The sequence below is a fragment of the Capra hircus genome, chromosome 11 (genome assembly GCF_001704415.2).
Source record: "Capra hircus breed San Clemente chromosome 11, ASM170441v1, whole genome shotgun sequence".
Taxonomy (NCBI): domain Eukaryota; kingdom Metazoa; phylum Chordata; class Mammalia; order Artiodactyla; family Bovidae; genus Capra; species Capra hircus.
Window position 1 is genome coordinate 9,884,253 of NC_030818.1, and position 26,441 is coordinate 9,910,693.

The window sequence follows — 26,441 nt, forward strand, 5'->3', positions numbered from 1 at the left end:
ACTGCAACCTACCAGGCTCCATTTACAATACTATATTTTAAATAGATTAAAGACTTAAATATGAAAGTTAAAACTTTAAAAATTTGCAGGAAAATACAGGAGAAAATTTTATCACCAAAGTTAGGGAGGAGGAAGAGTAAATTTGCTAACCATAAAGTAAAAGATTGATATTTTATGGTATTTGATTACTTCAAAATTAAGAATTTCTATTCATCAGAAATACCATAAAGAAAATAATGACATGTCATAACTATATTTACAACTCATATGACCAATAATGAGTTGGTGTCCAGAATACGGAATGCCTGAAACTTGATTTTTAAAAAAAGACCATCTAATTTTTAAATAAACAAAAAGTCTGAACAGGTATGTCACAGAAGAGGAAATCTCATGAAAAATAAGCATAAGAAAAATTCTCACCATCATTAATAACCAGGAAAACACGAATTAAAACAATGATATCCCATCTTATACCCACTAGTTTGCAAAAAATTAAGAAGTCTCACAAGAGTGTTAGCAATAGCAGAGCATGGAAACTCTTATATACTGACAGGAAGAATGTAATTGTTTCACAAATTGTCATTTTGTTATAAAGTAACATTCATAATACCCTACAGCCTAGCAGTTCCATCCCTAGGAGAATGTCTCCAGAAAAACTTTTATAAATGTGCACTTGAGGACATGTACAAGAACATGAATATTGACATTATTTAAAAAGCCAAAAATTAGAGTAGTCAAATGTCTGTTGAATGACTCATGAATAAATGTGTGTGCATGTTCAGTTGCTCAGTGATGTCTGACTCTTTGCAACTCCATGGACTGTAGCCTGCCAGGCTCTCTGTCCATGGATTTTCCAGGCAAGAATACTAGAGTGGGTTGCCATTCCCTTCTCTAGGGTATCTTCTCGATCAAGGGATCAAACCTATGCCTCCTGCGTTGGCAGGCAGATTCTTTTACCATTACAACGTATATTCACAAAGTAGAATATCATACAGTTATGGAAATGAATGACCCACAGCTACCTACAACAATGGTGACAACTCTTTTCAATACTGAGGGAAAAAGCAGATAACCAAGAATGTAGACAATAAGATACCTCTTTATAAAGCTCAAGCAAAGCTAAAATAATAAAGTATTTAATAAAACTCGCTTTAAAAGGAAAGATAAGATTTTTAAAAATCCAGCGTAGCGGTGTTTCCCTTAGAGAAGATCAGAGCAAAGCATATAGATACTTGACTGGCATTGTTGATCTACATCTTAAGTTAAAGGCTTCATGAGTGTTCATTTTGCTGTTATGCTTCATAGCTTAAATATGTGTTGCCTATATTCATTTGCATGTAATAAAATTTTTATAATAGCTTTCCAAAGAATGACTAAGTAATCAACACAATAAAACTAAAACAGGCACTGTGATCAATGCATTTTGGCATCCAGAGGGTGTCATCCACGTTAACAGCAGTCTGCATTCGTTGGGTATGTAAGTCTTTCAGCCGGTTACAAATCATTTTAATGCTGCTGTCAGCCAGCCTCCATTTCTCAGCCTTGGTACCACAAGAATATCAGGTTTCTTTTCTAAGTGCTCACAAACCATCTGTTTAGTAGTTCCTCCTAGTCTTTGCCAGGGATCGATGTCAAGCTATTTTATCCATATGTGTTCTCAGGAAACACCAAATGTTAACAGCCCAAACATACAAGATAAAGATTCATTGCTTCCTAAAGGATTCCAGAAAAAAAAATAAAAAACTTTTCTATGATTCATGCTTCAGTACAGTTGTCAGAATTCTACTTACTGATTTTTTTCTCTTTTCGGTATCCTTAAAAATACATTGGAAAATGCAGCTATCCATTGAATTTGTCTTTGAAAATTATATTGAAGTCATTTCTCTGTGGCATTAAGACTAAATTAGAACCACTGTTCTTTTACTACCCAAAGATTTTTTAACAGAGACATTTATTAACAGGAGGCATGGCCTCAGAAAAATGGCACCGCTTCTGTTCTTAACAATTGAATTTTTTTAGAGTTCAGTAGAAAACCTAAAGTTATTTGAAAATTAGGTCTTTTAATTTTTTCCTTACCTCTTTTGAAGAATAATTTGCATACTAACAGTTTCATTCCCGCTTCTCCAGTAGTTCAAATGGTAAAGAATCCACCTGCAATGCAGGAGACTCTGGTTCAATTCTTGAGTTGGGACAATCCCCTGGAGAAGGGATAGACTATCCACTTCAGTATTCATGGACTTCCCTGGTAGCTCAGATGTAAAGAATCAGCCTGCAATGCAGGAAACCTGGGTTCGATCCCTGCATTGAGAAGATCCCCTGGAGGAGGGTGTGGCAACCCACTACAGTATTCTCGCCTGGAGAATCCTCATGGACAGAGGAGCCTGGCAGGCTACATTCCATGGGGTGGCAAAGAGTTGGACATGACTGAGTGACTAAGAACAGCACAAATTTCATCCAAACTGTACAAGCCAATGAGTTTTGACATTTGTGTATGTCCAGAAACCATCACCACAATCAAGATACCGAACACTTCCATCATCCCCAAAAGATTCTTCTTGCCCCTTTACACTCCATCCCTCACGTGTACCGCTGATCTGGTTTTTGTCTGTAGATTAGTTTGTATTTTATATAAATAGGATCGTATAAATGGTATACAATCTTTTGTCTGACTTTTTCATTAGATTTTGAGATTCATTTATGTTGTTTATATCAACAAGTAGTTATTAGTTTCTTTTTATCTCTAAGTAGCATTATATTATATGATTATGCCACATATTGTTTAACCATTTTCCTGTTAATAGATGTCCAGTTGTTTCCAGTTTTTGACTGTAGTTACTAAAGTTTCTACAAATATCTGTACACATATCTTTGTGTGGGCATATGTTTTTATTTTTCATAAGTCTTACCATATTTATGGTTAATCTTTTTCCATCCACTTACTTTTAACACGTTTGTGTCTCTATACTTAAAGTGTATCTTTTATAGATAGAATATAATTGGGTCTTACTTTTTACCTATTATGCTATTCTCTGCTTTTTTTTTGTTTTGGAGTGTATACTCCATTAACATTTCCTGTAAATATTGACATTGTTGGATTTAGGTCTGTCTGTCATTTTATTTTTTGTTTGTCCTGTCTGGTTTTTGTTCATCTTTTCCCTATTCTCCTGCTTTCCTCAGGACTATCAAACATATTCAGAATTCAATCTTATCTATTATAATTTAGCTATATTTCCTTGCATTATTTTTAGTGGCTTCTATAGGGATTACATTATACATTCTTAACTTTTGAAAGTCTACTTAGAGTCAATATAGTATACTTCACATAAAACATAGAAACCTCAAGATTACAGTACTTCACATAAAACAGAAAACTTGTAGGGATTAAAATATATTTTAACTTGTTTACAGCCTACTTAGAATTAATACAGTACTATGTCATGGATATTAAACAAACTTTGCAGCTATGTGGGTCCATTTGTCCCCCTGCATACACACACCTATGCACACTGTCTTTTTGTTATAGTTGTCACGTGTGTTAAATCTACATTATAAACTTCACAAGGCAATATTATAAGTTTTTGCTTTAAACAACCATGTGTATATTATAGAAACTGAGAGAAAAGTAGTTTTTTATATTTACTGTTTCCAGTGTTCTTCACTTATTCCTAAAGATCCAGCTTTCCCTTAGGTATCATTTCCTTCAGGTCAAAGAACTTTAATATTTCCTGTAGCTTTTTTCTGGTCATGACAGCTGCTCTTAGCTGTTATCTGAAAATGTAAATTTCACTTTCATTCTTGAAGCATGTTTTTATTATACATAGACTTAAGGGTTGACAGGATTCTTTTTTCTTTCAGCACATTAAAGATATTGCTCCATTGTCTTCCTGCTTTCCAGCGTTGCTCAATAAAAGTCACAGTCCTTAAATTACCTTCCCCTTTATGTAAAGGATTGAGTCTCTGGATGCTTTCAAGAATTTTCTCTTCATGTGTGTTTTTAAGCAGTTTTATAATGATGTGACTGGGCACAGATTTCTTGTTTGGGTTAACTGAGCTTCTTTAATCTGTAAATTTATATCCTTAACCCAATTTGAGAAATTTGTAACCATTGTTTCTTCACATTTTTCTTTTCTGTCTCATCCCCTCTCCTCACTCCTCTAGTACTCCAATCACCCATGTTAAACCTTTTAAAATTGTTCCACAGTTCCCTAAGGCTCTGTGGTTTTCTGCTTGTTTGTTTCATTTTGTCCAAACTCTTTTCTTTGTCTTCTTCAGATCAGATGATCTCTGTTGATCTATCTTTAAATTCACTGCTTCTCATCTCTCATCTCCGTTCTGCCATTAGGCTCGTGTGGGAAGTTTTCATTTCAGATAGTAAACTTTTCAGTTCTAAAATTTCCATTTGGTACTTTTTCATATTTTCTACTTCTCCATTGATATTTCCTATCTTTTCATTCATATTGAACATATTTTCCATTCCTTAGGACCATAATTTTAATTATGCTGCTTTAAAGTCCTTGTCTGATAACTCTAACATCTTTGTCATCTTGAGTTTGCATCTGTTGACTCTATTTTCCTCTGAAATTGGGTCACATTTTCTGATTCTTTGTATGCCAAAAATATTTGGATTGTATTTTCTGTATGTTGTATAGACTCTGGAATCTATTATATTACTCTGAAAAGTGTTTGTTTTAGCAAACAGTTAACTTTGTTAGGCTCAAACTGCAACATTTCATGACCTGCAGTAGGCCTCTCACTCAAATCTCAGTTTCATTCTTTAAGCTTTAACTAGGAACCGCTTTCAGTTTGTCCCACCTGGGGTCAGCTAGGTATCTGGACTCTCTGACCCTGGCTTTCTCCCTCTGTGGATTTCTTCCTCACTCACCAGAAGCTCTGGTTGCGCCAGACTGCTTCCCCTGGTAATGCTAGTGAAAGACAGAGGCCTTTGTACTGAAGCTTTAGTTGACCCCACACTGCTGTGATGGAGGCTACCTATAAGACAAAGGTACAAAAAAATGGGAAACTCATTCCTTGCTGATCACTTACTTTAAGTTTCAACTCTTCTCACAAATCTATCTTTGTTCAGTCTCAAGAGACCTCAGGTAGTTATTTTGTTTTGTCTTTTAATATTATCCAGAGTTTAAAGCTGTTATTGACAGGAAAATGAGTTTGTCAGGTATTAGATTGGAAGACCCTTATCACTCTCAGCAGTTTGGTTCCTTCTTTTTACCTCCTCTTCCATCTTCTATTTAGATAAATAGAGTCAAGTTCTTCATCGTCTCTCTATATATTTAGGAAATTATGACTTCAGTTATTCTGATTAAATTCCAACTCTTCTTTCCTCCTGTTCTTTCCCTCTCATCCACTGACACTCAGAAATAAACACACCCCTGCTTTACTTGGCAAATGACTTGATTGCTCCCATTCAATCATAGTACAATCTGGCCACTTCTCTATCTGAAATCATACCTATCATATACCCAACACTAGAGCATAGTTAGCACAGTACAAAGATTGATTCCCCAAAGGGACTTTCAATAAAACTGAAAACCATTCCAATGGATAAAAAAAAAAAAGATTGATTGCAGTCAAAAATAGACACAAGTACATATATAAATTTAGTATAGGATGAAGATGACAAATCATTAGAGCACAGATGGTTCAAAAACTGGTCTGGGACAAGTGGTTAGCTATCTAGAAAATACTCCATATGGACCAGAGACATTAATGCTAAGAATGATATTTTTAAAGTAGCTAAAGAAAACCCTGGTGAATTTCTTTATAGTCACAGCATAGGGAAAGATTTTCTACCTATGACTCAAAATCCAGGTACAATAATTTATTTAGCTACATAAAAATTCAGTATGTAAAAATTAAAATCTTCGGCATGGCAAAGATCACCATAAACAAAATCGAAAAGACAACTGGGACTTTCCTGGTGGTGTAATGGGTAAGACTCCTCTTGCCAATGTAGGGGACATGGGTTCAGTCCCTGGTCTAGGAAGATTCCACATGCCTTGGAGCAGCTCAGCCTGTGCGCCACAACTTCTAAGCTCATGCTCTAGAGCCCGCAAGCCACAACTACTGAGCCCTTGAGACACAACTGCTGAAACCTATGCGCCATAGACCCTGTGCTCCAAGACAAAGAGTAACCCCTGCTCCATACAGCTAGGGAAAGCCAGCGAAAAGCGACAGAGACCCAGTGCAGCCAAAAATGAAAAATTAATTAATTAATTATTTTAAAAAGACAACTGAAAAACTAGGAGAAAGTATTTGTAACTTATATCTTGAGAGGGAAAGGACAAATATCTCATATATAAAGAATATTTAAAAATCAAATGGGGGGGGAGACCAAAAACTCTATAGAAAAATGAACAAAAGACATATACAGATAATTTTTTAATTAATAAAAAAATTTTAATGATCCTTAAACACATAAAAACATGCTCAACTTCGATCATAATTAGAGAAACAAAAACTAAGACTATACCATTTCCCATCTTTAAATGGACAAAAGTTAAAAAGTATGACAACAACAACAACAAAAAAAGTGTGACGACACATTCTGTTGGTGACGCCACATTTCCATTCAGTGCTGGTAGACTATACAACGGTACAACCCATTGGAAAAAACTCTGATGCTGGGAAGGATTTAGGGCAGGAGGAGAAGGGGGCAACAGAGGATGAGATGGTTGGATGGCATCATTGACTCAATGGACATTAATTTGAGCAAACTCTGGGAGATAGTGAAGGACAGGGAAGCCTGGCATGCTGCAGTCCATGGGGTCACAGAGCTGGACACGCATGACTTAGCAACTGAACAATAATTGGCAGTATCTAACAAAACTACTTAGGCGTTTGGGTTTTTTTTGTAGGCATTTACTTTTGACTCACCACTCTCACTTCTAAGAATCTAATACCCTGAAGATATACCTCTAATAATGTAAAAATGCATACATATATAGAGGATTACAAAACTGTTATCTAGATTTTCATTGCTGTTGTTTAGGATATGTTTTAGGACTTTCTTTAGTTTCTGTCCCTTTTTTTAAAACATTTCCTTACTCTACCTAAATCCCCAGTAAGTCTTACAGTCTTTCTTGGTTCCTCCAACTTTTACTTTCACCTCAGATTAGATCCTTCTCTTAGCTCGCTTGGGCATTAAGAAGGCAAAACTCCTTGGTCTGAGTTCTCAGTGCCATACCATTTCCTTCTCCAGGGGATCTTCCAAACCCAGGGATCGATCCCGTGTCTACTGCATTGGCATCAGGGCCACACCAATAGATTTAATGCCGTCCTAATAGGAACAAAGCTAGTGGAGGTGATGGAATTCCAGTTGAGCTGTTTCAAATCCTGAAAGATGATGCTGTGAAAGTGCTGCACTCAATATGCCAGCAAATTTGGAAAACTCAGCAGTGGCCACAGGACAGGAAAAGGTCAGTTTTCATTCCAATTCCAAAGAAAGGCAATACCAAAGAATGCTCAAACTACCACACAATTTCACTCATCTCACATGCTAGTAAAGTAATGCTCAAAATTCTCCAAGCCAGACTTCAGCAATATGTGAACCGTGAACTTCCTGATGTTCAAGCTGGTTTTAGAAAAGGCAGAGGAACCAGAGATCAAATTGCCAACATCTGCTGGATCATCGAAAAAGCAAGAGAGTTCCAGAAAAACATCTATTTCTGCTTTATTGACTATGCCAAAGCCTTTGACTATGTGGACCACAATAAACTGTGGAAAATTCTTCAAGAGATGGGAATACCAGACCACCTGACCTGCCTCTTGAGAAATCTGTATGCAGGTCAGGAAGCAACAGTTAGAACTGGACATGGAACAACAGACTGGTTCCAGATAGGGAAAGGAGGACATCAAGGCTGTATATTGTGACCCTGCTTATTTAACTTATATGCAGAATACATCATGAGAAATGCTGGACTGAAAGAAACACAAGCTGGAATCAAGATTGCCAGGAGAAATATCAATAACCTCAGATATGCAGATGACCCCACCCATATGGCAGAAAGTGAAGAGGAACTAAAAAGCCTCTTGGTGAAAGTGAAAGAGGAGAGTGAAAAAGTTGGCTTAAAGCTCAACACTCAGAAAACGAAGATCATGGCATCCGGTCCCATCACTTCATAGAAAATAGATGGGGAAACAGTGGAAACAGTGTCAGACTTTATTTTGGGGGGCTCCAAAATCACTGCAGATGGTGATTGCATCCATGAAATGAAAAGACGCTTACTCCTTGGAAGAAAAGTTATGACCAACCTAAATAGTATATTCAGAAGCAGAGACATTACTTTGCCAACTAAGGTCCGTCTAGTCAAGGCTATGGTTTTTCCTGTGGTCATGTATGGATGTGAGAGTCAGACTGTGAAGAAGGCAGAGCACCGAAGAATTGATGCTTTTGAACTGTGGTGTTGGAGAAGACTCTTGAGAGTCCCTTGGACTGCAAGGGGATCCAACCAGTCCATTCTGAAGATCAGCCCTGGGATTTCTTTGGAAGGACTGATGCTAAAGCTGAAACTCCAATACTGTGGCCACCTCGTGCGAAGACCTGACTCATTGGAAAAGACTCTGATGCTGGGAGGGCTTGGGGGCAGGAGGAGAAGGGGATGACAGAGGATGAGATGGCTGGATGGCATCACCGACTCAATGGATGTGAGTCTGAGTGAACTCCAGGAGTTGGTGATGGACAGGGAGGCCTGGCGTGCTGCAATTCATGGGGTCACAAAGAGTCAGACACGACTGAGCGACTGCACTGAACTGAACCCTAAGCCTAGGTATTATCATCATCCACTTTATAGATGAAGAAATTGAACTTAGAGAGAAGTGGTGACTGGTCTAAGATCATGAGGAAGTTAGGAGCATATTGGCTATGATTATTTGTGCAGTGAAGCATTTTCTGAGCTCCCTGTTGTATTCCAGACCCTGTGCTAATGCTAGGTCTATAGAGGTGGGTAAGGTGCTACACCTGATTTCCATAGGCATATAGATACCCATCCATAACCAGGAGCCTCTTTATTGCATCTACAAGATCTCCTCTCTATTTGGGCTGGCCAGGGCAGGGCAAGTCAGGCATCTCAAAGCAGGATTGGATGGGAGTTCCCCGATGTCCAGTGGTTAGGACTCTGTGCTTCCACTGCAGGGGGCCCGGGTTTGATCCCCGGTCAGGAACTAGGAAGCCATGTGGCTTGAGGGGGTGGGGGAGGATTGGATGGCAGGGAATATTGTCTACTCTTTGTCACGGGGTGTTGCTCCCACAGCTCCAGATGTGTGAGGATCCCATGCAGCTTCTCCCATTGGGAAGTCCCTACAACCAGTCACAGGCTTCTGCACCCTTAGGCACAAACAAGCCTGAGAAAGCAATTCTGAAAAGATTACTCTCCCAGCCAAAGTATTTGCTCTGGAAACATTTCTTTTTTTCTAATTCATGTACTTATTAAGGACTGAAATCTTACATTTGGAATTATATTAGGACATGTCTCAGAGCTAGAGATGCCCATATGTCCCTATTTTGTCTCTAATAATGTAAATCATCCATTGTGAATCATTAGTATTACATTCTTTAGTTAACAGTTGAGCCTTCTTTTTCTTTTAGCCCACCTTAGGCTACACCAGCTTGACCTTCCATTGTAAACCTCTCTGGGTAACTGACTAGGGCTGGAAAAGAGGCATGTCCACTACAAGCTGAGGAGTCTCCGCTTGAGTTCTGCTCATGGGACTCCCAGATTCCTCTCTCATTTTTCAACCACTGCCCATTACTACCACAGGACAGGAAAGTATGTGTGGGAAGCCTGGACTGAGACATGGGTATCTCACACAAGCTGACAGTTTGGCACACTTTCAAACCAACATCTTTAGAATACTAATTCAACAATTGTTTAGGAGCCAAGAGCTATAAAGAAGCAAAGGGAAAGGAGTACGGGTTCTCTTCCGCCCCAGTCTTGCACACTTCTCCCCTAAGCAGAGTCAAAGGCTTGCAATAATGGAACCCACCCTTCTTAGAAACAGGTATAGTGACTACCTGTTGTTACATGAGTGGGTTCCTTTGGGGAGATCTCATCCTTCACCTCGGCTGCTTACCTGCCTGTCCTCACTTCCTCCCTTTTTCTGCTTTAGCCTTCTTGCTAGTCCTCCAATATACTAAGGTTACTCTCACTTTAAGACCTTTGACCTTGCTGATTCCTCTGTAAGGAACAGTCTTTCCATAGATGTTTTCATGACTCCCTCCTTCACTTGGTTCAAGTCTCTGCTCAGCTGTTACCTTCTTAGAGCATGTTTCTTCCCTGGCGAACCAAGAGAAAAATTCACAGACACACGCAAATATCCTGATTTATTTTTCTTCAAAGTTACCTATTATTTTCTGTAATTGTTTTCCACTTTGTGTGTTTATTGTCTGTTCTCCCGCTAGAATGGTAAACCATAAAAGCAAAGAATTTGTCTTCTTCATTGTTGACCCCAAGCAGTGCCTAGCTCATGGAAGGTACTAATAATCATTTGAATGACAAATTAAATAAGTGAATGAATGAATGAATGGCAATAGTATTCTCCCTGAGAATAGTTCCAGGAAATAAATTTTCTCTATCTCATTACACTTCTACTGATGTTTTAACCCCTCTTATAGACAGGAATCCTAAGAAGATGATCACCACTTGGTCAGTACTATGCTCACTTCTCTACAGAGGACACACTGCCTTAACTCCCACTACCCCACCACCTCCTTTCAACAGGCTTTCCCTTTTTCCCAGGGTTCAATCATTACCACCACAAATGAGGTTATAAGTTCAGAAAGACAAGCTGGACTGCCCCTAACATTGTGATGTGTTGGAAACTATCCCCTTGCAGTTACTGACTTAAAAACTGTGGTTGAATGAACCTGAACAGTTATTCCTGAGAAAACTGTCTGCTCTGGTTACTTATCCTAGTTGTTAGCATCCTAAAGCCACTCCTGTATTCACAGAGTAGATAGCACTGATTGTAAATTGACCCAGGAAGCTAAGGTACCATGATTACATAGTTTCTGTAGTAGTTCTTGACATTTTGAGGGTCACAGAGCTCTTCTGAGAATCTAATAAAAGCTAAGGACCTAACCATCTCCTCCACCCCACCAAAATACACCTATGCTCTTACAAACTGAGTTATATTCAATTTCAAGGGTTCCCAGAACCCTTGAAGCCCATCCATGACACCAAAGGACAGGTGACATCATAGTCATTTAGAAAGAAATAGAATTTTCCTATAGGTCAAGACCTTTGTGGGACTGGGGAGGTTGTGCAGGACTGGCCAGGAGCACAATTTTCCTGGGCCTCTTCTTTAGACGTTCTATGTCATGAGAGAAATATAACCATTACATATGTATGTATGTGTTAAAGTATTAAATTCTCCCATCTCAAACACATTTCAATTTTGTAACCCTATTTTAGGGTTAACTTCTGAGAAGCATTGCTTTAGGCATTACATTATTACCCTTAGGTTTTCTTCAGTTCAGTTCAGTCACTCAGTCGTGTCTGACTCTTTGCAATCCCATGGACTGCAGCATGCCAGGCCTCCCTGTCCATCACCAACTCCTGGAGTTTACTCAAATTCATGTCCATTGGGTCGGTGATGCCATCCAACCATCTCATCCTCTGTCATCCTCTCTCCTCCCACCTTCAATCTTTCCCAGCATCAGGGTCTTTTCAAATGAGTAGATCAGGTGGCCAAAGTATTGGAGTTTCAGCCTCAGCATCAGTCCTTCCAATGAATATTCAGGACTGATTTCCTTTAGGATGGACTGGTTGGATCTCCTTGCAGTCCAGGGGACTCTCAAGAGTCTTCTCCAACACCACAGTTCAAAAGCATCAATGCTTTGGCACTCATAGGTTTTCTTAGTCTTTCCCATTATTGTGGGTCTTCCAGAAGACCTTAGCTCAGTGAAGGATATCACTGCTTATGGCCACAGGGTGGCAGAGTAAGTCTAAAAACTGAACGAAAATGCTGGCTACCGCTAAACTGCAACAGACCAGGCCTTCCTCTCCTGTCAGGAACACCCAAACAACTCAGGGCCGAGCCTGAGAGCCACACGTTAACTCCAGTAAAGTTTTAGTTCATAACCTCAGTGGGACCGGTCCCACTGACTACCCTGCTCACCAGTCAGTATGAGAGCTGGTTTTCATCTGAGAAGTCTCCTCCGCATTCCCCAGGTTTAGTACATTTAGTTGTATTTGTAAAGAACACAGTCCCAAGTGTTGATGTTCTTATGCTTGTTGGTGGCAAGGAGAAAGTCACCAAGATAAGCAAGTAGGGGGGAAAATACTTTTTAAAAAGGAAAGTATCTTCTTTTCCTATAAGAGCAACTCATTTTGTTGATGAGAGAAAAGGAAGAAAATTTCATTTGTTAGACCTGCTATATGCCATTCATAGATAATCATCTCATTTCTTATGCCTCCTGTAACTATGAAATAGGTTGTGCTTTCCCTACTTTGCTCAAAATAACATAGCTAACAACTTTCAAGCCACGACTCAAACCCTTGTCTTTCTACTACATTCCACCACCTTTCATTAAACTAACAAGCAAAAGAAAAAAAAATCAGAAAACCTTTCAGGAGAAACAAGTAACAAGTATAATTAGTATTCCCCAAACTAAGCCCACAGATACTCAGGAGCTACTGATTAAAGTCAGATAGGGAGGATATAACTAAACATGTGCTTGCATGCCAAGTCACTTCAGTTGTGTTCGACTCTGAGAGACTATGGACCACAGCCTGCCAGGTTCCTCTGTCCATGGGATTCTCCAGGCAAGAACACTGGTGTGGGTTGCCATTTCCTTCTCCAGAGAATCATCTCAACGGATCGAACCCGCGTCTCTTATGTCTCCTGCATTGGCAGGTGGGTTCTTTACCACTAGAACCACCTTGGGAAGCCCGTAATTAAGCATAACTTCCTAGAAAAAGTCAGTCTGAGTTGAATTCTGGAGAAATTGCAGGCCGTAGATTTAAAAAGCACTAAGGAAGGAAACAGCACGGCAAGGAGACTAAGTTGAAGCACAAGAGTTACAGGAAAAAGTAATAAGAGCTGAGGAATAGGCATTTGCTGAACTTCAGCTCTATGCAAGCTACTAAGCCGGAGGATGGAGGGGCAGGGGTGTTGATAGGCTCTCAACAAGTAGAAAAAAGAGGAATGTATGATAGGGCTTCCTTGGTGGCTCAGTGGTTAAAAAAAAAGTCTGCCCGCCAACGCAGGAAACATGGGTTCGATCCCTGGGTCGGGAAGATGCCCTGGAGAAGGAAATGGCAACCCACTCCAGTCTTCTTGCCTAGAAAATCCCGTGGACAAAGAAGTCTGGTGGGCTCTGTAGTCCATAGGGTCACAAAGAGTCAGACATGACTTAGCAACTTGAGCACATGCATATGGGGGTATCTGAGGAGTAATGAGTAGTAGTAACAAATGGTCCAGAATGAGTGAAGAGAATAAAGAAGCTGACAGCAGAAAGGCAGTATGTGCTCTTTAGCAAAGGAAGGATATGGTGAAACTATGTTTTAGAAAAATTAATTGGTAGTAAGAAGTACCAGAGGGGAAAGAATGGAGTTTGATGGGGCAGCTAAGAGGCTACTGCTATAATTCAGGCACAAAGAAATGAATGCCTTGACCAGTGACAGAGAATGTGGAAAAGAAGTTCCCCCTCTAAAGTGTTCTGGTTTCCACATTACTGTTTAGCTTAGATAATATGACTGTTTCTGAGAAGGTCCCCTCAAACCTGAAGCATAGCTCTCTGTGCAATTACTGAGAACTGGTTTCAAAGGAAGAAGCTCTACTCAGTGGCTCTCTGAAGAATCTATAGGTTAAGTTGAAAAGAACTCTCACACCATATACAAAAATAAGCTCAAAATGGATTAAAATATTAAATGTAAGACCTGAAACCATAAAATCAGAAAACATAGGGAGTGAACTCTTCAGTATCAATCTTAGCAATATTTGGGGGGATATGTCTACTCAGGCAAGGGAAGCAAAGCAAAAATAAATGGGACTACAGCAAACCGAAAAGGTTTTGCACAGTGAAGGAAACAACTGACAAAATGAAAAGGCAGCCTACTATCTTTTGCAAATGATATATCTCAAAAAAGGATTAATATTCAAAATATACATAGAAACTATACAACTCAACATCAAAAAACAAACAACCCAATCTAAAAATGGGTGAGGAGCCTAAAAAGACATTCTTCCAAAGAAGACATGCTCTGTCAACAGGCACATGAAAAGATGCTCAGCATCACTAATCATCAGAGAAATGCAAATCAACACCACAATCACTTGACACCTGTCAGAATGGCTATTATCAAAAAGACAACAAATAACAAGTGTTGACAAGAATGTGGAGAAAGGGGAACTCTCATGCACTGTTAGTGGAATGCAAATTGGGGCAGCCACTGTGAAGAACAATATGGAGTTTCCTCAAAAAGTTAAAAATAGAACTACCATATGATCCATCAGTTCCACTCCTGGGTGTTTATTTGAAGAAAAAACACTCATTTTAAAAGATACATCCCTATGTTTATTGTAGCATTATGTACAGTAGCCTAGATATGAAAGAAACCTAAGTACCCATCAATAGATGAATGGATAAAGAAGATGTGGAATATTCTTTATGGACTATTACTCAGCCATAGTTAAAAAAAAAAAAAAAACAAGTCAATCTTGCCATTTACAGCAGCGTGGGTGGACCTAGAAGCTATTATTCTAAGTGAAATGAGAAAGACAAATACTTTCAGATTTCACTTATACGTAGAATCTAAACAGCAAAACAAATGAACAAACATAACTAAGCAGAAACAGAGGTGTAGATATAGGGAATAAACAGGAAGTATAGTAAGGAGAGCAGAGAAATAGCTGAGGGAGAGTGAAAGGTACAAACTTTCAATCACAAAATAAAAAGAAGTTGGAAAGAACTTAGCAACATTGATGGTGTGTCTGCAGGGAAGACTGGCATTTTCCTTCACAGAGGTGCCATGTTTCAGACTTGCTTCTTCAGCTTTACAGAGTCAGAAAGTTGATCTTGTCAACATCCTCTCAGAGATAGACTCACCTGATCAAGCTCAAGACTAAAGTTGTTGGCCAGACTATTTTAGAGGAAAGACCATAACCACTATAATCACCAAGAAGAGCAGAAACTTGACAAATGTATCCTGCCTTCCTGCCGCTGGGACTCCTCACTGAACTAGCATGCCCTCTCCTTTGAGATATGCTTGGCTGATCAAGGCCAGCATCTACTGCTGTTCCTCCCTTTCTCTATGCTCCATTTCTGGTCAACCCTCTCTCCTTCTAATGGATCCATTCATTCTTTGGATGAGCCAATACCATCCATAGGCTCCAGCCAAATCTTGCTTTGGTCTATAAGCCGTTCTTTTTAAAGTGACTGTTTTTCATTGACCTCATCACTCTGTATTGACTTTATTTTTTAACTATCTGAGGAAACCCCTATTTTTCTTATTTCCAGATTCTTAATGGGGAGATACTTTGCTCTGTCCCCATACCCATGGTAGGAATTTTCTAGTCTTTTACCATTTCACTGGGGAGAAAAAAAGAAACACTTATCTTCTCCAAAATTCTGTTGTTTGAACTCAAAGCAGTATCATCTGCTCTACTTTTTGAGATCCTTTTTTCTACTTCATTTATTTAGTTCTATATCTGCCTCCTTATACTTTAATAACTGTTTTACTTCTTTGAAGAGAAGCTGTTCAGTCATTTCCCTACTTATTACTCAAGTTGAAGTCCAGACTCAGAAAAATTACTTCTTGTTTTTCCTATGACACAATAAGTTTCCCGTTATTAAAAAGAACATTTCTCCTCACTTATGAAGAGCATTTATTTGACAATGACTTCATATTTATCACTGTAGTAGTTGAAAATAGTGCAGTAGATGAGAGTTTAAGGAGAAATGGTTAAGAACAATGTTGCTTTATAAACTCATTAAGGTAAAGAGTATCATATATCTTTATATAGTATTTCACCTTCTGTGTAGTACATAATTAATATTATTGCTTGATGGAATGAGTTCGTTAGCTAATGAATCCTCATAACTATTCACAGAAGATGGCAGAAGTGTTTTTTTTTTTAAGTGAAAGCAAGTTTATTTAGAGAGATACACATCCCAAGGCAGAATATGGTCCACCTCAGAAGGCAAGCGTAACCAGTGGTAAAGTTTTAACTATACTGGGTCAAAGAGAAATGCATTTGGTGCCCGTTTTCAGCCACATAATAAGTCGATAAATATGACATGAAGTCACTTAAGTCTCACCACACTTTCCCTGTGTGGGTGCCAACACGTTGGACTGAAGCCCTTTGTTCCCTGTGGAGAGTCTGCCACCTCTGCAGACTTGTCCTCAGGAATGTCGTTCTAGAAATAAACCGGCGTTCTCCTTGGGGTCCATGAGTCATACATAGAAGTTAATTCATTGGAGTGACTGACTTTTCTTAGGCCCTTTGTAAAAGTATTTCTGAGAGTCCCTCATGGTGAGGCAAAAAAAAGCCAGGTTCCTCTTCGGTTTCTTTCCAGCTCTTGTCTCATTTCCTCTCTCTGTGCTTCCTCTATCACCTTATATTTGGCTTTTACTGACCAACTTTATGTCCAGATCCAGATCCCAATTCCTGAGCTAGTGTTGCCTAAAGAAGGAAATAGACCAGCAAAGTCTCATCACCCCGCCTACCTAGTCCCATTCATTCAGATTGGGAATCAAATCACACTCCACCAGACCATCCCTGTCTTCTTGGCTGCTACGCTTGTGAGATATAGTATGCCAATGGCAAAGTTGTATAATTCTGTATCAGAAGGTGGAGCTTATAATTCATCTTTTCTCTTTTAGTCTTTTTTAAATTTATGTTTTATAACAGAGGAAATAATTGAATACATTTTCACTGTGAAACAATAACATAAAATTGAGGACCTCATTAACTAAGTATTTAACTTGCATTGTGGATATAAGAGTTGGACCATAAAGAAAGCTGAGCACTGCAGAATTGATGCTTTTGAACTGTGGTATTGGAGAAGACTCTTAGGAGTCTCTTGGACTGCAAGGAGATCCAACCAATCCATCCTAAAGGAGATCAGTCCTGAATATTCACTGGAATGACTCATGCTGAAGCTGAAGCTCCAATACTTTGGCCACCTGATTGCGAAGAACTGACTCACTGGAAAAGACCTTGATGCTGGGAAAGATTGAAGGCAGGAAGAGAAGGGAATGACAGAGGATGAGATGGTTGGATGGCATCACTGACGCGATGGACATGAGTTTGAGCAAGCTCCAGGAACTGGTGATGGACAGGGACACCCGGTGTGCTGCAGTCCATGGGGTCACAAAGAGTCGCACATGACTGAGTGACTGAACTGAACTGAACTTGAATTGCTATATTATTTTTGGCTATTTTTGTATTCTAAAATTTTTTAAATATGGAAAATACATAAATACAATAAAATTCAACTGTATAGAAGTATAAATAATAAAAAGTGAATGTATCTCAGAATTCTGCCCCATTTCTACTCCTATCCACTATTAACAATCTAATAGTAGACTTCCAGAGCTCTGTAAAAGGCATTTCCATACATATGTATGCACTTAGGCTAACAGTTTTATTTTTATATAAATGAGTCACACTATACTCTGTTTTAGAACTTTCTTTATGCACTATCTCCTAGCTTTCCATGTCAGTACATTTAACTTTGTTAACAGCTGCATAGTACTCCATAGTCTCTGCCATAATTTATTTAAATATTTCCCTATTGATGGACGTTTGAATTGCTTTCTGTTTGGGGCTTTGATTATTTGTTTTTGCAACAATGCTGTGCTAAACATCTTTGCATATGTCTCTTTGGGTACTATCCAAGAATGTCTCTAGGCTAGATATCTAGAGGTAGAATTGATAGGTTCAAAAATGGGTGCTTTTAATATTTTATATTTTTCAAAATTTGTAACTAAAGAATTAAACACTGTAACTACTGTTTCCCTTTCTACTGCAGAGAGTTCTATCCTGGCAACTGACATTGATCTTCAGACTATAGACAGTGATATTGTCAGCATGGAGATTTTCTTCAAAGCCTGGCTGCATAACAGCGGAACAGATCGAGAACATGTCCACCTTCTTCTTCCTTCACGGAGTATCAGCAACATTTCCAGAACCAGAGATGATTCAAGTACACTCTCCCTAAAAGATATATTACATAGACAACGGTTATCCTAGTCTAGAATTAGGATTGGAAAGTCATCAGAATACAGAGTAGTTGAGGTTTAGGGACTGGAGGAGGAGAGGATGAGGCTGTCCAATGTCAGCATGAGAATTTCTAAACTTCTAATTTTCAATTAGGAAACTGAACCTGATTAAACCCAGACAGCAAGAGCCAGTTCGTTTCAGTGTAGAGACTTAAACACCTCAATAATAGGGCATCAGCTACACTACATGAGAGAACAATGAATCATATGTTTTCTCCAGTTTTCATTTTTGATGTGGCAGATATTATTGACATAATTTCAGGTAAGCTGGTACCTCAATAACGTGAATAGGGCCTGTAAGGAGAGGAAAAGAACCAAAACTAAATGATTAAATAGAGATCTTCTCAATAGGAAGACACCAAATTGAGAGGAACTAAAGCAACTACAGAACAAGCCCCAGGGTGTTCAGCTAGTGGCCCTAGACAATGTTAACAAAGTACGTTCTGGCAATTGTGGAAACCAAGAGGTCAATCCAGTGTTGTAGGCGTGCCGGCAAGGTCCTGGATACTGTTCCAGCTGGCAGTGATAGCTAATCCAGGTCCCACTAGATTGTAGGGATAAAGCCATTTCTAGTCTCCATCCCCTTTGAAGGTGGTTCTAAGACCTGGGTGGCAGGGCCTTCAAATGGACCCATCAGTATAGTCAGCCTCAGCTTCAAAGAGAAAAGACTAAATTGTGTCTTCCGCTTTAGGAGTGTGCGCTTAATGAGAAAAATGGATACCAGCTTCTGTCCCCAAAGGGGAAGATACACCTTGGTCCTTTCTTTATAGAGATAGCCATTGGGTTCTTAATATATCTCCCCTTTTCCCCCATTTCAGTCTAGGGCCTGGGATGCCTTTAACAACTTCGCTTGATTTTACTGTCTTTCCTTTGTGTGTAAAATCTTCCCAAGGCCTCCATTCCACCTGCTTTGCCCAAGACCAATTGCTCACTTCTTATCTGTTTTTCCCAAACAGTGTTAACTCCTTTCCTTGCATTAGCCTATTTCATCTCCATAACAACAACATGATGCAGGTACTGTTATCACATGCCATTGAATCTAAAAGTGAAAGTGTTAGTCACTTCAGTCGTGTCTGACTCTTTGCAATCCCATGAATTGTTGCCCACCAGGCTCCTCTGTCCATGGAATTCTCCAGGCAAGAATACTGGAGTGGGTTGCTGTTCTCTTCTCCAGAGGATCTTCCCAACTCAGGGATAGAACCTGGGTGTCCTGCATTGCAGGCAGATTCTTTACCATCTGAGCTACCAGGGAAGCCTAGATGGTGTCAATTATAAGATATACCATTATTTTATGTACCACCAAGAAAGAAAACCAATTCCAATTAAATGTGACACATTGCTTTTTATCACTTAGAAATATTATTTTATTCTTACTGAGAGAGTTCTTTTAGGTTAGAATAGGAAGTAAGGGTTAAGAGTGTCTGCCTGGTCCATAGTGATTGTAAGACATACACAGAGACACTGCTAAGTCGCTTCAGTCGTGTCTGATTCTGTGTGACCCCATAGACGGCAGCCCACCAGGCTCCACCATCCCTGGGATTCTCCAGGCAAGAACACTGGAGTGGGTTGCCATTTCCTTCTCCAATGCATGAAAGGAAAAGTGAAAGTGAAGTCGCTGAGTCATGTCCAACTCTTAGCGACCCCATGGACTGCAGCCTACCAGGCTCCTCCATCCATGGATTTTCCAGGTGAGAGTACTGGAGTGGAGTGCCATTGCCTTATATATAGTAAGTGAAAAAAAAAATGTGTCTTAAAATCAATAAATATAATATTATCCCTGTTTACAGATGAGAAAACTGACACTCAAAGGAATTAAATATTTCCCCCGGGGCTGCACAGAAAATTAATAGCCAAGCCAAAATCTGAAGCCAAGCAACTCCAAATCCCATTCTTAACCCTTAGGATTAGAAATCTATATTTTATACATTTGATTACTCTCAGCCCAGAGGATATTCATCAAACCCTGGTCTATCACCTCCAGAGCCTGGGCGCTTACTTACCAAGCAACCTGCATCCTGCCGGGCACTTCTCTCAATAGGAGGGCTAGGGCCATCCAGAGCCAGGATCTCCCGCAGCCAGCCTTCTGCTGCTATATGGCATTTGCCCATGGTAATACTGAGAATTCTCTGCTTTGCCCTCTCTTTTCCCGTGGCTTTCAACGCCAGGGTCAGACCCAGAATGTATCTCCATCTGCAGTTATTTTTTGGAAATCCACAGGTCTTCAGGGTGGGTGGTAGAAATTAGATCTAGGATGGTGGTAGAATTGCTGAAAACATCTTCGCTGGAATCCAGATGCTCAGGCACAAGTTGGAATGAGGTCCAAAGAAGGTAGGCCTCTCCTGGGGTGGGTATGACCCACATGAGAGTTTAAACAAGCACAATAAAGACCATATTATAGTTATCCATTGTTCACAAAACTGATACATTGCTCTTCATGTGAATTTCTAGAAATGTGTTTCCCTAAGGGAAAAAAAGCTAATTAAAACCCTGAGCTCTCCTAATATATAATCTTTTGAGGACTGCTCCTCAGATGTTCATTCTGACTTCTCCTTACAAGGTTCTCCACCCAACACTACCTGCTTCTGCAGCCACCTCGGGTCCTTCACCCTCTCCCTAGATGCTTCCTCAGAGGCCTCTTCCTGACAGAGCATAGTCTGCCTCAGATGAACTTCTTTTCTCATTCTTGGTCTCTGCTGTCTCTGCACCTGGGTCTGAGTGATGAGAAGCATACCTGGTTCTAGACTCAAACCCTGGTAAAATATCTTTCCCAGCTTTGGAACATTGCTGAGACTACAGTTCCAGTAGTTCTCATCCTTGGCTACAGTAAGAATCAAATGAGGAACTTTTAAAAATACCAATATCAGCTCCAGCCCCAGAGATCCCAGTTTTGCTGGTGTGAGGTAGGGGCCAGACATCTGTAACAGACAAGTTCACTAGGTGATTCCTCTTGCAGCCAGAGTCAAGAACCTCAGCCAGGTGCGCACAGCTGTCTAATCCTAAAGCCCAAGGACCCAACAATGAAGCAGTCAGGCACAGAGGAAGTAAGGGGAAGCTGGAATCCTAGGCCAGAGCAGGCAGTGGCATCCCACTCCAGTACTCTTGCCTGGAAAATCCCATCGACAGAGGAGCCTGGTGGGCTGCAGTCCATGGGGTCGCTAAGAGTTGGAGACGACTGAGCAACTTCACTTTCACTTTTTACTTTCAGGCATTAGAGGAGGAAATGTCAACCCACTCCAGTGTTCTTGCCTGGAGCATCCCAGGGACGGGGGAGCCTGGTAGGCTGCCGTCTATGGGGTCGCACAGAGTCGGACACGACTGCAGTGACTCAGCAGCAGCAGGAGTCCTAGGCAGAGTCCCTCCTAATGACTTCCTGGGCTCTGGGACACACCTGGCCAAGAGCTCTCTCATCCAGAGTGATATCCAGGTCTGGATGCCAGGCCCAGCTAGATCTATTTTTTTCTACATTATTTCTACTTTTGTTTTTACCTCATGTTGCAGGTACTTCAGTCATTTCACAAATCACTGACATCAACAGCTAACCTTCTCACAAGTACAGAACACTCATATATTCATAATTTGTTAACAATACTTAAACCCAATATATATTTCATTTAAAGCCTTCTTAATATCAAGGATTCAAATCTAGAGCAACAGAACATTGTACACTGTGACATGTGAACGCGCCTGCTGGAGAAGAAGCTTATGGAAGCATAAAAAACCTCCACACATAGTGGAAACACCCTCAGAACTGTTGTATGTTGCCGCAGTGATGTTGCAAGGTCCAAAAGGTTCTATTCACTTGGGGAATTATAAAATAAACCGTTTCAGGAACTTAGTCCTCCCCCTCCCTCGAATGTCCTGGAAGAGCTCACGGAGAAGCAGTAGCTGTCAGCTGACTGCCTGACTTCTGCTTTCCTGCTCTTCCTTCATCTGACCTGCAGTCTTGCCAAAGCTTAGCCACAGGGAAGCAGGAGGGGCAAAATTTCCTTCTATGATTGCCAAAAGGCCCTGCATATTGCAGTGTTAACTGCCTCCTCCACAGCGGACACACATTCCTCTCGGACTCAAACACAAGCCAGATCTCTCACTATGAGGAAACTGCTCAGCCAGCCCAGAAGTAAAACAAGAAAAAAAATCATGTCACACCCAGAAAATAAAATTACCTGTTATGTAGAGCAATATTATTTCAGACCTGCTCCTCTGTCTGCTTCCCTGCCTTCCAATCGTTACTTGCCTGGTGGACACGGAATGGGTGGCAGATGAGCTCTCTTAATTATATAGCCTGAGGTAACTTGTGACAAACAATCCCTCCCCAAATGCCATTTCTATTGTAGTGTGCCTGAAATGTGATCTCCAAGAGCGACTTCTCAGCCCATCCCTACTCCCTGGAACAGCTGATGGCTCCTTGAGGATGGATGACCCCAAAGGAGACTTCAGCACCCTCTACCAGATGGTTTCCCAGTCATCAGCCTCTTGTTACAAGCTCCGGGTGATCAAGTATGATTCAAGAGACCCTCCCTAATCCATGCAAATATTTACTCTTATTGGTTCCAGCTAGGAAGACTAAGATAGAGGGAGGGCAAGGGCATCCCCAAGTGTCAGGCAGCAGGGGGTCAATTCCAGAGTAGCAACTACAGGTTTGGGCATGAAATTTCAAGGTCAGACTGCTCAATATGTGGAGATGAATGAGGAGACAATGAAAGATATATCTCAGTAGAATATTCTAAAGTCTGGATGAAGACTGGAAATCCAGAAAGTCTCTGAGAATGCAGAGGAAAAAAAGAAACAGAACAATGTTTATCTATTCAGCAAATGTTTATTGAACACCTACTATGTTTAGACATCAGGACAGAGATCTGATCTTCAAGGAATGAGTGGCACCTAGAATCTACCTCACCTTTCTATTTCTTTAAGTACTAGAATTCTTGTTTCCAAGAGAATCAGTTCCAGAGCTGAATTAGGAATGATGGCAAAGACCACTTTTACTGCTTCCTAGTTGTATCACAGTGCCCCTGTACAGGTATCTGAGTAAGCTTGTCTATGGACTTGGGACCATGGATGCTGCTGGGGAAACTGCTTAAACGCAATCTCTTCTTAACTGTGTCTTCCATCAGCGTCTTGCCACAGAAGAACCAGGTCTGGGATGCTGATCGTTAGCATACTGTTGTGTAATGTGGTTGCTGCAGCAGGAATGAATGGGACAGAGGAAGCTCAGGAGAGGAAATACCCATCAGAGTCTTGAGGTCTCAGAATAGGTGCTGTGTTCATTAATTCACAGACTTTGAGACTCTGCTGTGTGCCATATACCCTGATAGGTACATCCCAAGGTGAATAATTCACAGGCCCTAACCTAAAGGATTTCATAATACAGTCTTAGACTTAAGCTAAATTTAAGTGGATCTGGGTCAAGGTTCTGGATACCACTAAGGAGCCTCACACTTCCATTGTCTCTTCCCAGGGCTCTAAAATCCAGTGGGGTCTGCGAATCATTGACATATGGACTCCCCTTCATCCTCAGACCCACAAGCTGTTGGCGGCTGGAATGGGATGAGCTGGAAACAAATCAGCAGCATTTCCATGCTTTGTGTCACAGCCTACTGGTGAGTACCCATGTCACCAGGTGATGAAGAGTGTTAAAGTACCCACCATAGGGAAGCAGCTAATTTAATCCTGCCCTGATCCCAAATCTGTCCCAGTCAGAGGATAGAGAAAAACTGGACGTACTTTGAAATATGGATTAAGCATGACTTGCCTCTGTTGGTTTCATGCTATAGAGAATAATTCCTGAATTCAGTTATATGACACTAAACTTGAAAATCCCTGATTTTACATTTTAATGGCAACAGGGAATTGCCCTTAAGTAACTATATCTTAAATCCTATTTTCTTCCTATCACTATGCTGGATATTATGTTTTATTTCAATGAAGAACACATAGTCTATGCTAGAAATTGTGCTAAGTCCCAGATATTCAGTCTATTATGGTAGACATCATCTGTGGTCTCAAAAAACTTTCTAATGAAAGAGACAGAATTAAATATGTATATTCTTAATTGTGAGAAGTTTATGAAGGAAAACAAGGGTTTGCTATAATACAGCCTTTCTATGAAAGTGACGATTAAACTGAGACCTGCCAGATGAAGGAATTAGCTAGGTGAAGGGTGGCAGGAAGACCATTCCAGGTGCAGAGAAATGCATGTGCAAAGACCCAAAGGCCAGAAAGGGCTGATCTTCCAATCAACAGTGGAATGATCATTGTGACTGAAGCAAAATGAGCAAGAATAGAGAGAGCCAAAAGGTAAGGAGCTAAAAGTGAGCAGGGTAAAATCATACCAGAATTTCTAGCCCAAACTGAGGACGTGGGACTTTATGTACAGAAAGAAATCATTAGAAATGACATCATCTATTTAAATGTTTAAATGATTAATTGTGCCAAAATTTAGAAATGAACTTTCTGAAGCAAAAATGAAAACAAGAAAATGAGGTAGGAGGGCACTGAAGTGGTCTAGGCAAGAGACGATTTTGGCTTGGAATTGGATATTGAAGTCAAAAATGAGAAAAGTAAACCAATTAAAGCAGTATTTTAGAGAAGGAGAACTTGTGAAGGATTGGATATAGGGAGAGAGGAAGAGGAAAGTATCAAATAACTGCCTGGTTTCTGGTCTACCATTTCCTGAAATGAAAAATCTAAAAAGATCATGCACATGGAACAGTAACACAACACTGAGAAAGCAAAATGAAAAAACTGCAAATACAATCCAGGGTTGAGTGTGGCTACAGAATGAGAGTTTGACCCAGTAGGATATGGGTGATCAAGACAACACAATAATGTGTCTCTTTCACTATCAGAAGCAGACTTCTTTTTCCCTGTTTCAAAGCCCACACTCCCTTTTAGGTCCACCCACTGAGTTCCTGTTTCCTATCTGACAAACACCCATCTCCTATCTTTGCAGAGCGGAGGCAACAGATACCTCCTGACTGTTAAAGCCCAACCATTTACTATACTCTACCTGATTCCTCAGGATCTTGGAGATCTCCTGGGGAGAAATTTCTCTCAAGGGGCTTCAATACATTCTGTTGAACATGATATCTTAAACAGACATTTGCATTTTAATACACTGATAGAGGGAGTATAAATTTTCTGAAAAGTGGTAACCCTCAACACTTTAATTCCACTACCAGGAATATAGCCCAAGAAAACAATGAGAAAAGAGAGAAAAAATATACGTATGGTCATGTTTATCTCAGTGTTATTTACGATGGTAAAAAACTGGAAGCAACTTTAATGTCCTAAATAGAGGAATGGTTAAATTGAAATAGAGGAAAGGTTAGAAGAACAATTCACCCAAGCAATGAGGTATTATGTAGCAATAATAGTTTATAGTAAGGATGGGAAAGACTATTCTTTTCCATCCTGGGTTACATTACATGAGATTACAGTCTCTCTGCCTCTGGACGTGGGGTGTGAGAATCCATATTTATTCATTCAACAAATATTTATTGAGTGCTTCCCAGGTGGTTCAGTGGTAAAGAATCCTCCATCCAATACAGAAGACATAGAAGACTCGGGCTTGGTCCCTGGGTTGGGAAGATGCCCTAGAGTAGGAAATGGCAACCCACTCCAGTATTCTTGCCTGGAGAATCCCATAGACAGAGGCGTCTGGCAGGCTACAGTCCTTGAGGCTGCAAAGAGTCAGACAGGACTGAGCAACTAAGCGTGCATTTATTGAGCACTGTGTGCCAGGTATAACTGTAGAGGCCAAAGAGACCTCTTCTTTATCACTCCCCTCTCATGGAAACTCCCAAGTATGTAGTTGATCCAAATCTAGCAGATACCCGTTTTTGGTAGCACTTATTATAATAAGAGCTAGTCACTTAACCAAGTGCTTTGCATATCTTAACTCATTTAATCCTCACAGTAATTCCATGAGATAGATTGCTATCCCTATTTTTACAGATAGGGAAGACTGAAGAGATCAAGTGACTTACCAGAGGTCACACAGCTACTGAAGTGATCTAGTCAGAATTTGAATGTAGTTCTGCTGACTACGTACTTTTTAAAAATATATGTCATACTTTTAACTCCTTGGCTAAGTTTCTGCTACCAGTGTAGCCAGATAGACTCAGACTACAACCCCAAAGCTAATCCTTCTCCCTTCACTTGACACCCCATGCCTCTGTGCTTCACCGGACTTGAATT

At 40.2% G+C, this 26,441-nt stretch overlaps 1 protein-coding gene across 1 annotated transcript in view; it reads left to right on the top strand.

Annotated features, from left to right (window-relative positions):
• Nucleotides 1-26,441, top strand: part of M1AP (meiosis 1 associated protein) — a 74,617-nt gene that overhangs the window by 29,568 nt on the left and 18,608 nt on the right. Inside the window, exons 4-6 of the mRNA XM_005686314.3 lie at nt 17,993-18,166; nt 22,577-22,739; nt 23,701-23,842. Of these exons, the coding sequence (XP_005686371.2) occupies nt 17,993-18,166; nt 22,577-22,739; nt 23,701-23,842 (479 nt within the window). The remainder of the gene's footprint in view (nt 1-17,992; nt 18,167-22,576; nt 22,740-23,700; nt 23,843-26,441) is intronic.